Here is a 15666-nt window from a genome sequence, read left to right as displayed (position 1 = left end):
AGTCGCCGCATGGCTTTACTTTTCAGCTACGAGCCCCTGTCCCAAAATCAACAAACATACCACTTTAAACCTGTGTCTTTCTTGTAATTACTCAAGATCGGTTAAACTCATTTTGACCCTTTTTTTCATACATATTGGTTTGAACAGGATTAATAGCTTACGTTTTGGACGAGATGGAGAAAATTTGCATGCAATCAAATTTGTCTCCGAGCCACAGGTACTCATAGAAAGAGCCATAAATGGCTCGCGAGCAATAGGTTCCCGACCCCTGCTGTAGAGGATGCAGAACAGCTGGCTCAAGACCGCCAGCATTGGAAAAACCTGAGGCGTGTTCAGGAGAGTGAGTGATTGCTATCGCGAGCTATCGCTAGCTTCTGAACGGCCAGTGATTATTGAGCGCTCGCGTGCCCGAGTAATCACGGGAGAAAGACCGCTTACTTTGATTTCCAACATGGCGTCGACAGTGCAGAAGATTGAGGATCTCACCCTGACGAGTGCTGTTGGCGATGTAATATATCGTCTTACATTGCCTGGTAATGTTTGTGAACAATGCAAGACAGGTATGACCCCTTTTAGTGTATTTTCACTCATAATAAACACTGATTCATAATGATACACTCAACACTGATACACATTGACATCTCGCACACAAAATTTGTGTCTTCATTAAATGTCGTCGGCCATTTTGGATCAGTAAGGCAATCACAGTGAGCGATTACAACCGTTCAGCAGTGCGCGGCAAGCGATTAACAAGAGACTACATGTCTGATCACTCTCCTGAACACGCCTCAGGTTCATCAATTCGCCAGCACTGTTGAAATGTCAATGCAATTTTTGTTTTTATATCTTGTGCAGAATTAGAGCATAAAGAAAATGTTAACATGTACTTTTACTGAAACCTAACATAAGAATCTGAAAATGTTGTATTTGTATACACAATTATTTCTGTTGCACCATCCCAGGAAATGTAATACATGATAGCACAGTAACAAATTGGAATGTAAACCTGCTATAAGAATATACACGCAAACACATTACGCCTAATAAAGTACATTCTGACTTTGCGCTATCACAATTTATTTTCCAATACATCAGACTGAAAACATAATATTTGCAAACGGAATCCTGCTTACACGATAAACACATTTGCTAATAGCATCGCCCAAACAAAATATATTTGCTAATCAATTCCTGTTAACACAAAATATTTGCTTAAGCAATCTGCTAATGCTAATTTACCTAGCTGATAAAATTCGGCCCAGCGCTGGCCATTCTTTCTTACGCATTATATTCTGGCCTAATTTTGGTCCGGTTTGTTTTGGAAACGATTGAATCCAAAAATAGAGGTCCAAAATTTGGTTGTGTGTAGCTGATTGAACGTGGACCAAATTTAGTAAAAAAAAAATGGTCTGTGTTGTGTTTACATCATTTCATGTGATTTTAATTCCTCCTGAAAACGTGCCTCTAAGTCCTTTCAATAACTTGAATTTTATGCACGTTTAGCTAGGTAGGGTACATCTCAAAGGGACAGTGTGTCATGTTTAGTGCCCCCTAGTGGTACATTTTTTTTGATCCAGTAAAACAAAACATTGATTTGAATACTAGACGAAATACATAAACTGTCATACTCATGCTATTTTTTTTATAAAATAAATCGTAAGTGGAGAAATTTGTATTTCTTTTGCACATTGGAGTCCCCACTTAAGTTGGTGCCATGTTTGCCTGTCATCTTGCTGCCTTGCTATGCCGTGTGTCACATGTCCTCGCTTGTAACAGACAACACAGTGCCATCTTGTGGTCAAATATTAGACATTGGAGCTTTCATGTAAAATATATCGTTTTATTTATTATTCAGGTCTCGTACACCTTCTTCATAGATCAATTCAAGCACTTTTTAAAGACTTTCAAAGCCCATTTTCCAACTTCTCCAGTACCATTGAAAAAAGAATTCTGCAGAGTTACAAATATATCTGTGGTTTGAACTTTTTTAATTTTTAATCTTGTGTGTGCATTTATCAAGACATATGATTTTGTAAAAATGAGTAATATGTAGCTTACATTTTCAGTTGCAGGAAGTTCGTCCCCTTATAATTTACCACTGGGAAATGCTACCATAATGATAGATAGATAGATGTCTAGATAGATAGATAGATACTTTATTCATCCCCGAAGGAGATTCACATTTATAATAATGATGTCCATAATTGATGTATAATTTTTTCACTCATACACATTTAATAGTGTAACATGCAACTCAGGCGGGACCCATAAGCAGCAATGACGCCCATAGAAAAGTGCCACACAAACTAATACCAGCTGCCGTTAATCACGAGGAAAGAATAAACGCAATGGCAAAACGAAGCCACCACAGAGCAATGTCGGCATCATTTTTAAGCAGACTTGTGGTGAAACAGCAACAATTTCAAGCAATTACAAGCACTTCACCCAAAAGGAAAGCACTTTCCTATCCTTGAAAACACAACATGAACATTTTCAAGGATTTCAAGCAACACTAGGCACCCTGATTATTATTTGGAGAAAAAAAGCAACCTAGACCAGGTCTAGGGGCAACAGTTGGGTCCCGATGCTTGCCTAAGGTCATCTCCAAGGCATAACGCGACAGGTTTCACAGACTTCTGTTTTGCTTCTCTAGAATGAACTCAAATTCTAGAGGGAGTTCCTTACAGGAGAATTAAGCTGGCGCTGAGCTATAAATAGCAAACAGTAAACACAACACGCTCGGCACAATGGTCTCCTTTAAGGTGTGTTTGCCCGGTGTGCTCGTGTCCACATTCTTTCCTACACTGTGAGAACGAACCCTACGCCAGTTCAAGGACCTGATGGGGGTTTTAAACTTCAAAACAAATACTATTTACCAGGAAACCGGTTCGCGGAAGCGGCACGGACAACTTGAAAAATTGTTTTTCTGTAGGCAAGCAAAATACAAGGTTCATAAACCTTTTGCAAGGCCAAATTCAAGCACTTTTAAAGCCAATTTTTCAATTTTACCAGTACCTTAACATATTGTGCAGAGGTCTGGGGCAATAATTACAAAAGTTGACTACAGCCCCTTTTTATCCTCCAAAAACGTGCAATTAGGTAGAATACCGAGATCATACTCATATATTATTCCTGCAGTACAAATTAACAAAATCAGATGATTCAGCAAAATTTTTCACTGCACAACTGCTATTTAAGGTCAACAAAAACATCGTGCCAGAAAACATCCGTAAATAATCCATTCGGAAAGAGGGAAATTATAATTTAAGGGGCTGTCGTGAATTCCTAATCCCAAAGGTGAGAACCACCAGGAAAAGTACGTGTGTGTCTGTGTGCGGAGTCAAGCTTTGGAACGGTTTGCAAGACGAGATCAAACAAAGCCCAACTATTCACTTGTTCAAATTTAAATACACAAATACATTACTGGCGCAATACAGAGAAGAAGAAAATGGCGGATGAGTGATACGAGAGATTGGGAATAGTGCAACTATGATTAACTTTGTTGTTATTGTTGCTATTGTTATATCACAACTGTTATTACTAATATTATTACTATTGTTGTTATTATCATTGGTGTATTTAATAGCGAAGATGAAGGGGTAGGGAAAATAAGCATTGGCTTCTTACTGCCCCTTTTCGAACATATTATGTAACATTATTTTGTTGTTGAATTATTGTTTTTGTTTTGTTTTTATTTTGTATGTTCGAATAAAGTTTTCATTCATTCAACTCAACCTTCAAGGGGAGAAATCCAGCGCTGATCAAAAGAACGTTGTTTTGGGATTTAATGACTTAAATAAGACATACATACTTTCTGCTATTTTGAGCTGTTCCCATCTATAATCTACATTTTTTTTGTATAAATGGGCTGCTATAAACTGACATGAATTCTGCCTCAACAATGCACGCGCAGCATGGCCACTTCACGTTTGTTTACAAACACAGAAAAGTTCTCTGTAGCTGTGTTTTTCAACCTTTTTTGAGCCTGGGTATGTTTTTTACATTGGAAAAATTTTTGCGGCACACCACTAACCAAATATTTTATCAAATGACACTGAAAAGTATGTTTAATTACAATACAATTTATAATACCCCTGGTTTTTACAGCACAGACACTTGACAATGACATCATATTTGCAGAAAATGATTCATAAATGTTTTGTAAAATTTGTAAAAGTGACATTGGATCATTTCTCACGGCACACTAGTGTTTCAGGGCACAGTGGCAGTGTTCTGGACGCATTGTGTCAAATCAACGTGCGTCCCCGGGACGGACCTTTTTGGACACCAAATTGTCATTATTACCCAATTACTTTTTTTTTTTTAAACAAAGATTTACCGCACTCCAAACTTTTCGTCAGGCAGATCCGGCAGATGTTGTTTTGGTCTCGCGGTTCGAGTTTTTGTCCGCACGCCGATCTCCAGTTGTGTGGTGAAAAGTTCATCTCTTTTTAGAGAACCGGCTTTTTCGGCTCAACTCATTGAAGAGCCGGCTCTCAAATGGCTCACTTGCTTTGATGCATTATATTACGAATGATGATGTTGTATAAAGACGTTAAGAAAAAAAGGAAGTATAAAAGGAGAAAATGAATAAAAAGACAGGTTTGGTTATCCCTTTAATCGGTATATTACCAACAATATTTTGATGCAGAAAACAAATTAATAATTTGATGATTAAAACTGAATGAATATATAGATTTTTATTATATATTTGTCACCGATTTACAATTTCAAGCTCGATAACACAAAATTTTAGGGACCCATAGATTTTTGAGCATGCGAGTCCCCGGGACTCATCCCTTTTCACAGGTAAAATAAACACTGCAGTGGTTGAAAATCACTGCTCTCTAGGTGTTGGCTAATAATTGAGGTTTATTACAAAAGACAAATATAGAAAGAAGGTACTATACTTATAAAAACCAGAAGAATATGCATTTAATTTAAACCTTTGAGACCGCTGATCTTATGCTTTTTGTTTTACTTATTTCAATTTATAATTTTCGTGCTTTTCAGAGGATCGGAGTCTAAATTGGTTAGTCAAGAATTGTGAATATTTTATTGTTTTGCATTTTAAGGGATTGTGTGTCTTAGATTGTGTGTCGGGACGGCAGTGGCTCAGGAGGTAGAGCGCCCGTCTTGGGATCAAGAAATCGCAGTTCGAATCCCAGCTCCTCCGTGTTACATGTCGAAGTGTCCTTGGGTAAGACACTGAACCCCTAATACCCCCAATATGCAGGTTAGCGCCTTACATGGCTGCACGGCCGCTATTGGGAAATGTGAAGCACACTGTAAAGCGTTTTGGGAAGTCTTGACTTGAAAAGCGCTATATACATGCAGATCATTTCATTTCATTTCATTTTTAAACTTTAAATCTGTTTAGTCTGTGTGTGATGAAAAAGGCTGCTTTTTGATCCCTTTCAGTTTCCATAGTTTGTAGCCTTCCTTGGACTCATCTGAGTTGCACTACACATTACAGCTATTTCTAGTGGACAAGTATGAAACACTGTCTCTTTAAGAAGAGCGGATTGTTTTTGTGGAAAAGCCCGTTTAGCCCTACTTCGACCGGACCCTAGCTTCAACGGCCCCCGACTCGATTGACTTTGAGACCCATACTGTGACTACATGTTGAAATTCAAACAATGACCCGGCCCTATGAAGAGCAAAAACAAGATGGATCTCACCTTTTGTCAAAACAACTTCCGAAAGCGTCGACGCGGAAGGCATGTCCGCTTTTCAGCAACATGACGACTTTGACGGAGTCATGAACGTCAGAAAAGAGGAGTCTGGCATGCGTACGGGTGCGATTCTTTCATCGGATGTGCTGTTGCGGTGAAGCAACGCTTTCCGAGTGACTTCCTTCCATCTATCAATCATTAAGCACCACGACTGCATGTGGAGGACGCAATCATTTTAACACACACACTCAGGGTTCCCTCAAGATTTTTGCTACTCATAGGTCGATGATTTTTTCGTCAAAATATTTTTAATTCCCACATTCCAATATGGAAGTTTTGGACGGATAGCAAAATAGATTTTTTATTATATAAAAACAATTAGGGGCAGCACGGCGGCGCAGTGGTTAGCGCATGTGTGGCACAGTTCTGAGGTCATGGGTTCAAATCCAGCTACTGGACTTCCTGTGCGGAGTTTGTATGTTCTCCCCGTGCTTGCGTGGGTTTCCTCCCGGCACATTCCAAAAAACATGCATTTCAGGTGAATTGGCCGGTCCAAATTGTCCCTAGGTGTGGATGAGCGAGCGAGTTGTCTGTCCCTGTGTGCCCTGCGATTGGCTGGCAACCAGTTCAGGGTGTCCCCTGCCCACTGCCCGAAGATAGCTGGGATGGGCTCCAGCACCCCCGCGACCCTACTGAGGATAAGCGGTGCAGCTAAAGGATGGATAAAAACAATTAAAATAAATAAAGTGTTTGCCAAATATGTACCTGAGCCATATCCCCCTAGTGGGAGGTGGCTAGAGTCAAGAACACATTCACATTTTGTGTCACAGTTGCCAGCTGCGACGTGGGTTTCGACTCTGTCCTGTTCCTGTTGGTATTTCCTGTCCGGTATTCTTCCCGTTTATTTTGTCCTGTTTAATTTCGGTTTCCAGTTTTATTTCCGTCTAGTTTCTCCTGTTTATTTTGGATATCCTGATTCATTATCAACCCTATCTGTCCAAATCAACTCGGGCAATTGGAATCGATCTCAGTCTCTGGCTTCCAGTCTTTCCACGCCAGACCGGCTGCCTGACGTGCATGACAGTTAGGCGCCTTGCATAACTGACTCCGCTATTGGTGTGTGAGTGTGTGTATGAAGGGGTAAAGGTCTTCAGTGACTGATTAAAAGCACTATTTAACATTTATCATGAAGACAGGGAACAAATAAGACATTTGAGTAAAATGTGTTTTTAAAAACACATTGTTTTTCCTACACATTGTCACCATTCTCTCTCGTGTACACACACTATCACAATCAACCTGACTCAGCAGCACATTCACTTACACACCTTCGCTGATTCACAACTTAGGCATGCTCTCACAAAAACCTCTCTCATGCAGCTCACACACACTCACATATACCTCGTACTGAAGAGTAAAGACTCAACGACACAAAAAAATGTCGCTCTCCATTTATCAACTTGTTTGAAACTATAAGGAAGGAGAGGAGTCCTATCTTGATATCGAATCGGGCAATATGGTTATCAGACAATATCCAGCATGTAATATCGGTATCATATCAGAAGTGAAAGAGCTGTTACGGAAGCAAAAATAAGATGCACATGAATACAGTATTTATGGATAATAGAACAGAACATCAAACCCCCTGTGTGGAGTTTGCATGTTCTCCCCGTGCTTGCGTGGGTTTCCTCCGGGCACTCCGGTTTCCTCACACATTCCAAAAACATGTATGTTAATTGGTTGGTCCGAATTGTCCCTAGTGAGTTGTCCGTCCCAGTGTGTCCTGCGACTGGCTGGCAACCAGTACAGGGTGTCCCCTGCCCACTGCCTGAAGATAGCTGGGATGGGTTCCAGTACCCCCGCAACCCAACTGAGAATAAGCGGTGCAGATGGATAGAACAAAACATATGGGCAGCACTGTGCCACAGTGGTTAGCGCGTGTGGGGCACAGTTCAGAGGTCATGAGATTGAATCTCCTGTGTGGAGTTTGCATGTTCTCCCCGTGCTTGCGTGGGTTTCCTCCGGGCACTCCGGTTTCCTCCCACATTCCAAAAACATGCATGTAAGGCTAATTGGCCGGTCCAAAATTGTCCCTAGGTGGGAATAAGCGAGCTCATTGTCTGTCCCTGTGTGCCCTGAGACCAGTTAAGGGTGTCCCCTGCCCACTGCCTGAAGATAGCCGAGATGTGCTCCAGCACCCCCGCGACCCTACTGAGGATAAGCGGTGCCGATAATGGATGGATGGAAGCACAACAAATCCCACGACGAGACAAGGCTTACCCGGACTAGGATCTCCCAATTATTATAATTAGCTCGCTTTATTGTTTTAATAAGCGTTTTATATAGAATACGATCAGGGGGGGAGGAATTTGCATAGGAGTCGGAAAAGGGCACAACACCGGCGCTACTCATGCTAATGCTAAGGTTATCACCAAAGAACGTCTACTTTGCAGCCTCTTTCGACCCGTAGTTGGCTGTAAACTGCAAAGAGGAGACGCCACCGCGCACACTTTTATTCCGAATGTGTGAAAAACGTCAAAAGTATGGGAAAATGTAGAGAAGAATGCGACTCGCGTGGGAAAGTTTGCCTATTGGGTTAGCTTTAGCCTGTTAGCTTTTCAGGGTGCATGGCGTGAAAGTAACGTTATTAAAGTCGATTTGCTTGAGGATTTTTAATGCATGTGTATTAAAGGATATCTTTAACCTGTATCGCTATTGAATAAACCCATAGAGTAGGCTAGATCAACGAATAATATAAATATTAAAAGCAATGAAAGACTCCTGGCTATCACCTATAAAACCTCTCAGTCAAAAAGAGAAGCTATAAAACTACAAAGAAATGAAATTGAAGCAATAATTTTGCTTTTATTGACGACATCAACAGCCGACGAATCGAGTCAGTAAACTTGATTAATAATTAATGGGTCAAAACATGAAAGAGACACTTATAAAAGGTACTCTAGATTAAAACAAAAGAAATAAAAAGATAAACAAATAACATTGAACAAGATATTGTTGAGTGTATTGACAACGTCAACATAAGCTGACGAATATATAAAGTAGGCTAGATTAATCATTAAAATAAATATCAAAATAAAGGGTCTCGTGGGTATCCATTTAAGCTTCTCTAGTTTAAAAGAGAATATACAAACATATTAAGAAATAAAATTAAAGAAATAATTTCTCGTTTATCGACAGCAACACAAGCCGACGAAACTATAAAGTAGACTACATCAATTATTAATATAAATATCGAAAGAAACTTGTAGGTATCCCTTATAAAGCTGATGTAGTTTGGAACAGAATATATTATAATATAAAGAAATAAAATTAAAGAAATAATTTTGCGTTTATCGACATCAAAACGAGCCGACGAACCTACAAAGTAGGCTACATCAATTATTAATATAAATATCGAAAGAAATGAAAGAAACTTGTAGATATCACTTATAAAGCTGATGTAGTTTGGAATAGAATATATAAAAATATAAAGAAGTAAAATTAACGAAATCATTTTGCGTTTATCGACATCAATACGAGCCGACGAACCTATAAAGTAGACTACATCAATAATTAAAATAAATATCAAAAGAAACGATAGAAACTTGTAGGTATTACTTATAAAGCTGATGTAGTTTGGAACAGAATATATAAAAATATAAAGAAATAAAATTAACGAAATAATTTTGCGTTTATCGACATCAATACGAGCCGACGAACCTACAAAGTAGGCTACATCAATTATTAATATAAATATCGAAAGAAATGAAAGAAACTTGTAGATATCACTTATAAAGCTGATGTAGTTTGGAATAGAAGAAATAAAAAGATAAAGAAATTTTTAAAAACTGATGTTGCTTTTTATTGCCGACATCAACACAAGCCGACGAACCTATAAAGTAGGTTACATCAATAATTTATATAAATATCGAAAGAAATGAAAGAAACTTGTAGGTATCACTTATAAAACTGATGTAGTTTGGAATAGAAGAAATCAAAAGATAAAGAAATCCAATTAAAAAAAAACACAAGCCGCTCAATGATTTTCACTTGCCTGGATAAACGTCCCGGATTCGGCGCTCAAGTCTCCGTTGTGCTCCTCCCTCCGTGATGCCTCGAAAAATGTCGAGTAGCCCGGGAAAAATAGACTCTAAATGTTCCCCGACATGTTTATTCCTCCCCTTTTTATTGTTTTATTTGTTCGTTTCGTGCGTTACGAGACGAACCTGCAAAACCTGAGAGTCCACAAAAGCTTCACGAGAGCTTGTCAAAGCTCCGCACGCTTACTCGCCTAGACGGCCACCAGGTAGCTTTCGCCGACAGCGACCCCTGTTGGCAGATAGTGGTCAATGTCATTTCCCCGTCAATACAGAATGGGTTACATAGACCACCTTTTGTCGTATTTTTGTAGTATTCTGGTGTATTTTTGAAGTATTTCAGTAGTAGCATTTTTTTCAGTGTTACTGTTGTCTGTCTGGAGAGGGATGGGCGCCCCCAGCCTGTACTTGCCCAAGACAAAGTGCCTAAGGGATCCAATGTACCAAGAACATTTCTGTATTGTAGTATTACTGTAGTAGTATTTCTGTAGTAGTGTTTCTAAGTATTTCTGGAGTAGTATTTCGGTATTTTACAATAAATGCAGTTGTATTTTAGTAGTAATTATTTGGTAATATTTTGTAGTATTTCTGAAGTAGTACTTGTATAGTATTCCCACAGTACTGTTTCTGTATCATAGTAAAAGTACAGTATTATTTTTGTAGCGTTTCTGTCGTAGTACTTATATTATTACCTCCAAATTATTTTTGCTCAGCTGTTTCCAATGTATTTCACAATTACCTTTTTTTAATGTATAGTTTATTCGTGTATTTTGTAGTGTAAAAAAAAACGATGCTATAATCATTTAGTAGAATAATATGTATTCTTTAAAACATTAATTTATTTTGTGACGGTGGACCCAAACGCATAACGTTTTAACACCAAGCTTCATTTTATGGAAACGGGGCACAAATGCGTGGGAACACAAACACTAGCGATTCGGCGATCGCAGGGCAGAAGAAGAGACAGAGAAGCTGGGCGCGGGAAAACAGGAAGCCTGGGGCAGACGAGATCGAAACCGGACAGGCGGGATCGATACAGGAGCAAGATACCGGACAGGACGGGATTGATACCGGATGCTGGATATACCGGACAGGATGGGACTGACAGGATCGATACCGGAACCAGGATGCATGAGCAAGATACCAGACAGGACGGGATAGATACCGGATACGACAGCAAGATACAGGACAGAACGGGACAGACGGGATCGATACAGGATACTGGATACACAAGCGAGATACCAGACAGGTTGGGACAGACGGGATCGATACCGGATACTTGATACACGAGCAGGATACCGGATAGTCAAAATGCATGTCTTGCAAGTGCAGAGGTTCGTTGACGGACTGACAAGGAGTGAATGAGAGCACTGAGTTTAAATAGGAGGGAAGCCAATCAGGCAACGAGCAGCAGCTGGCGCCCAACGGGCGGGCACAGGTGAGGGAAATGGTTACAAACATCTCCAATTTCGATTTGTTATGGTTTTTTTATTCCTAGTTTTTGTTATTATTCTAATCTTTTTGCTTTTTCCCCTTTTTCTCATTTTTTCTGCCGGTTTACTTTTCTCCCCATCTTTTTACTTCTTTTTATTGTTATTGGTGTAATGTTGTTTACCTTTTCCCCTTTGATATTTTGTCTAATTTTGTTTCTTTTTTTTTATAGCCTTTTCTATTTTCATGCAATTTTCCTCTTTCTTAATGTTTCCTTTTTTTACCTTTTCTTTTATTCTCCCCCTCAGCTTTTTACTTCTTTTTCTTGTTTTTTTTTATTCTTTTGTTCGTCTCTTTTTTTTTTCATTTTTAGATTGGATGTAGTGGTGAGGGCAGTTTTCTTTGGGTGGGCAGAATGTATCCATGGATGGGCGAACAGTAAATAACCCAGATGTAAAAATATTCAATGTAAAAAAATGAAAAAAATAAAAAAAACCTCACCCCCATTTTTCCCATCTAACAACCCAGAACACGAAGTATACACACACACACACACAAGCTAAAATCGAATGAAAACAAATCGAATCTAAATCAAAACTACTTAATCTTAATTTCTGAGTGTATGTGTTTGTGACTCGTAGGCTCCGAAACCCTTATACCGTTTTACACAGTAGTACTTTAGGCCTCTGCGAGTGTCCTTAGCTAGGTTTTGTGTCATGGCACCCCCTAATAAATCCCAACAAAATTGATCAACATCTGCTTTCCAGTGGTCAGACCTCTGGCGGCCAAAATGGGTACTGCAGCTCCTGACCACTCCAAGCAGCCCAATCCAATCTTCTATCAGCTCGGTGACGCCAGGGGCTATTTGTTTGAAGTAAACAAATTTTGATTCATTACACAGACGACAAATTCTGTCGACACTCTACAACCAAAAAGCAGGAATATTATAACTCGTGAAACTTTTGTATTTAAATGAGTATTTGTATGTATGATGTATTTACATTCTCTAAATAAAACATTGAGATGGGATAAAAAGCTATAAAAACCTTATAGACTTTAAGAGGCAACGCTGCTGAGTGGTTAGTGCGTCCGGTGCATGGTTCTGAGGTCATTAGATCGACTCCAGCGACCAGCCTTCCTGTGTGGAGTTTGCATGTTCTCCCCGTGCTTGCGTGGGTTTCCTCCCACATCTGAAAACATGCATGTCAGGTGAATTGGTCGCTCCAAATTGTCCCTAGGTGTGAAGGAGCAAGTGAGTTGCTAGCTGAGATGAGCTCCAGCATCCCCGTGACCCTTCTGAGGATAAGCGGTGCAGATAATGGATCGACGGATAATAGACTTTAAATCAGGGTTCATACAACTTTTTCACGGACAAATTCAAGAACTTTTCAAGCACTTCCAATGACAATTTTTCATCTTTTTCCAGTATCCCCAAAGCAAGAAATCCAGCACCGATCGAAAGGACTTTTTTTGTTGACTTTGATTAAAGTAAAGTCTTTATCTTTCTGCTAGCACATACTTTTGCTATTTTTAGTTTGTCCCATATATCTTTTTGTGTCAATGTGCTGCTATAAACTGACATGAATTCCGCCTCAACAATGCACGTGCAGCTACGCCACACTCGTTTAGAAACAGGGAAAGGGTTCTAGAGGTGTTGGGTAATAATGGGTTTGAGTTTGAACAATTTTTCTCGACACTTTTAACAGCAATCAAACATACCGTAAATTCCGGACTATAAGCCGCTACTTTTTTCCCAAACGTTCAACCCTGCGGCTTATTCAGTGATGCGGCCAATCTATGTCATTTTTCTAACGGCTGCCAGCGGCGCTCGAGGACAAAAGGTAAGATTTTAACTGCAACTTCTTAGCTTGTGCTCAAATTAAATTAGCGTAGACGTACTCTCAAAGAAAGGCACCTGACGCAATTTTCAAGCTAAACGCAGTCGAGCAGTCCGATATTGGACTTACTCTACGAGCGTGATGCTAGCACGTTTTTAAATATGGGAGTGTCTCTGATGACGTCAGTTAAAAGGAGGAAGATGAGGACGGCTTCACGTGCTCACCACAAGTACAGTATATTTTATTAACAGAGCTGTTGACAGTGTTTCGAGTGTGTTCCTAGTAGCGTTTTGCTACCCTTCACAGGCACGGTTTGGGATGAAAGTTATAATATTATTATTGAAGCTTTGAAAACTCTCTCGGTGTACTGTCTTTCTTTGTACATATGTGTAACCCATGTATAATATGTATTTGCAACTGTACATTTTTGTAATGTATTTATTTTAGAAACTTATTCTGATATGTTTTGTACGAGCAAATGAAAAAGAAGGGGCGGGGCAAACGCGGGCTGACGGGAAGTGGAGTAAAGGTGAGACGTGTTTGTGGACGCGGCCGACAATTGTGGATATATATTTTTCCTACCCTTACCTTTGGAAATATACACTTTTTTCCTTGGATTACTTTCAACGGGCACCTGGACTCTGCACGTCTGCATCAAACCTTAAGTACCGGTATCATTTTCCGTTCATTTTGCCAGATGTGTTTTTTGGACTGTATTGGGTAAGGGTTAAATGCGTGTTTGTCTTGTGTTTTTTTCAATGTGGGCGCATGCGGCTAATATACAGGTGCGGCTTGTGAATGTACAAAATCGGTTTTCCTCCCGAAATGTAGTTGGTGCGGCTTACAATCAGGTGTGCTCAATAGTCCAGTCACAATTTCCTGATATAATTTTCTAACAATATGAGGCTTGAACAATTTTTATCGACATTTTTAACAGCTGTTGGGTAATAATGGATTTATTTTAATGATATAGATTGAATCGACTGCTTTTGGTTTGACTTATTTTATCTCTTTTGCGCGGCTTTCAGAGGATTGGAGTCTAAATTGGTTGAAATATAATTGTAATTAGTGAACAGTTTTTTGCATTTTATCTGGAGAGTTAACATGTTTAATTCATAGTTTATTTTTTTGTATTTTCAGGGATTGTGTGTTGTTGTCTTTAAATCCATTTAGTGTGTAAAAAGCTAAAGTTGTGTTATATTTTACAAAGATCTTTGTGAATATTTTAGTTTATAATTCATCCCCTAAAACGAATGAAATTATTAACCATACATAATTTGGCTCATAATGTTTTATCGATATTGGTAATAGATCATCAAAAACTACTAAAATGGAGGATCCTTTCGGGAGCCGAAGGGCCGTTTTCCTAAATAGGAACTTCAAAGTGTCAGCGAAATTTTCACGCACTTTTTAAAAATTGTCTTCATTTATGGCGTGGTCAAGACTGCCAAGAAATGTGACAATGGCAACCATTTCAAGCACCTCGCCTAAAATTCAAGCATTTCCTTTACGTTGAAAACACAAAATTAAATATACCGTAAATTCCGGACTATTGAACGCACCTGATTATAAGCCGTACCCACCACATTTTAAGAGGAAAACCGATTTTTTACATTCACAAGCCGCACCTGTATATAAGCCGCATGCGCCCACATTTAAACGTGTAACACAAACACAAAATTAACCCAAACCCGACTTCGAGTCTCGCGATTGAAACTAAATCTTCTTCGGGGTTTTGAAGGGTTATTGTTCTATCTTCGTTATTCATTATCCATTATCCGTTATCGGTCAGTTCATAATACGCTACAAAGCCTAGGAGCCGGGACACTTACTGTCAGCCAAAAGGCCAAGCTAAGGTCCTAGCCCTAAAGCCTTGCTGCGATCATTGCGAATGCACCGTTCCCGGAGGTACTGCAATACCGGGCCGATGCGTGGAGTGGACAGAGCAAGCTCTTATTCCATCTCCGGATTGCAAAAATCAAAGATCATGGCAAAGGCCAAGCTAAGGACTGACATAGCATCAATGCTAGAACCACGGTACACAGTCCAAACACGGTACACAGTCCAAAAACACAGTTCAAAAATCACAGCCGGCAAAATGAACGGAAAATGATACCGGTACTTAAGGTTTGATGCAGACCTGCAGAGTCCGGGTCCCGTTGAAAGTAATCCAAGGAAAAAAGTGTATATTTCCAAAGGTAAGGGTGGGAAAAATATATCAGATGAACACATTTACTCATGCAACTCCTTTTTCTTGAACCAACTTTTTACCCCCTCTTCTTTCCTTGTCTGTCCCTCACCTTTAGCGGTCCCCACTTAAACTCGGCACCCCGCGTTTGTTCCGCCCCTCATTTTTCGTTCACCCGTGCAAAAAATATCAGAATAAGTGTCTAAAATAAATACAAATAAATACATCAAAAAATATACATTTGCAAATACATATTATGCACGGGTTACACATATTTTCAAAGAAAGACGGTACACTGAGAGAGTTTTCAAAGCTTTAATAATAATAATATAGCTTTGACAGGGCAGTTAATGGTAGCAACACTCGAGCGCCGCTGGCGGCCGTTAGAAAAATGACATCAATTGGCCGCATCACTGAATAAGCTGCAGGGTTGAAAG

The 15666-nt window shown here is 39.5% G+C and overlaps 1 protein-coding gene and 1 pseudogene across 2 annotated transcripts in view; both read right to left on the bottom strand.

Annotated features, from left to right (window-relative positions):
• The window catches only part of scap (SREBF chaperone), an 83321-nt gene extending 73360 nt beyond the window's left edge, over positions 1–9961 (bottom strand). Inside the window, exon 1 of one of the 2 annotated variants that reach the window (XM_088327666.1) lies at positions 9730–9961. Coding sequence is in view for 1 of the 2 variants with exons in the window: in XM_088327665.1 (XP_088183791.1) it covers positions 5682–5743 (62 nt within the window). In the remaining variant the exon portion in view is untranslated. Of the gene's footprint in view, positions 1–5681; positions 5803–9729 lie in introns of those variants that run through there. The other variant, XM_088327665.1, reaches the window with a different exon arrangement.
• A 4966-nt stretch (positions 9962–14927) lies between these two features.
• Positions 14928–15047, bottom strand: LOC148373159 (U2 spliceosomal RNA; annotated as a pseudogene).
• Positions 15048–15666: the final 619 nt, after the last annotated feature.

The sequence above is a fragment of the Urocampus carinirostris genome, chromosome 2 (genome assembly GCF_059441175.1).
Source record: "Urocampus carinirostris isolate Australia breed hairy pipefish chromosome 2, RoL_Ucar_1.0, whole genome shotgun sequence".
In the NCBI taxonomy this organism is placed as follows: Eukaryota; Metazoa; Chordata; class Actinopteri; order Syngnathiformes; family Syngnathidae; genus Urocampus; species Urocampus carinirostris.
The sequence above is the reverse complement of the archived record's forward strand: the minus strand, read 5'-3'. Positions and strand labels throughout refer to the sequence as shown.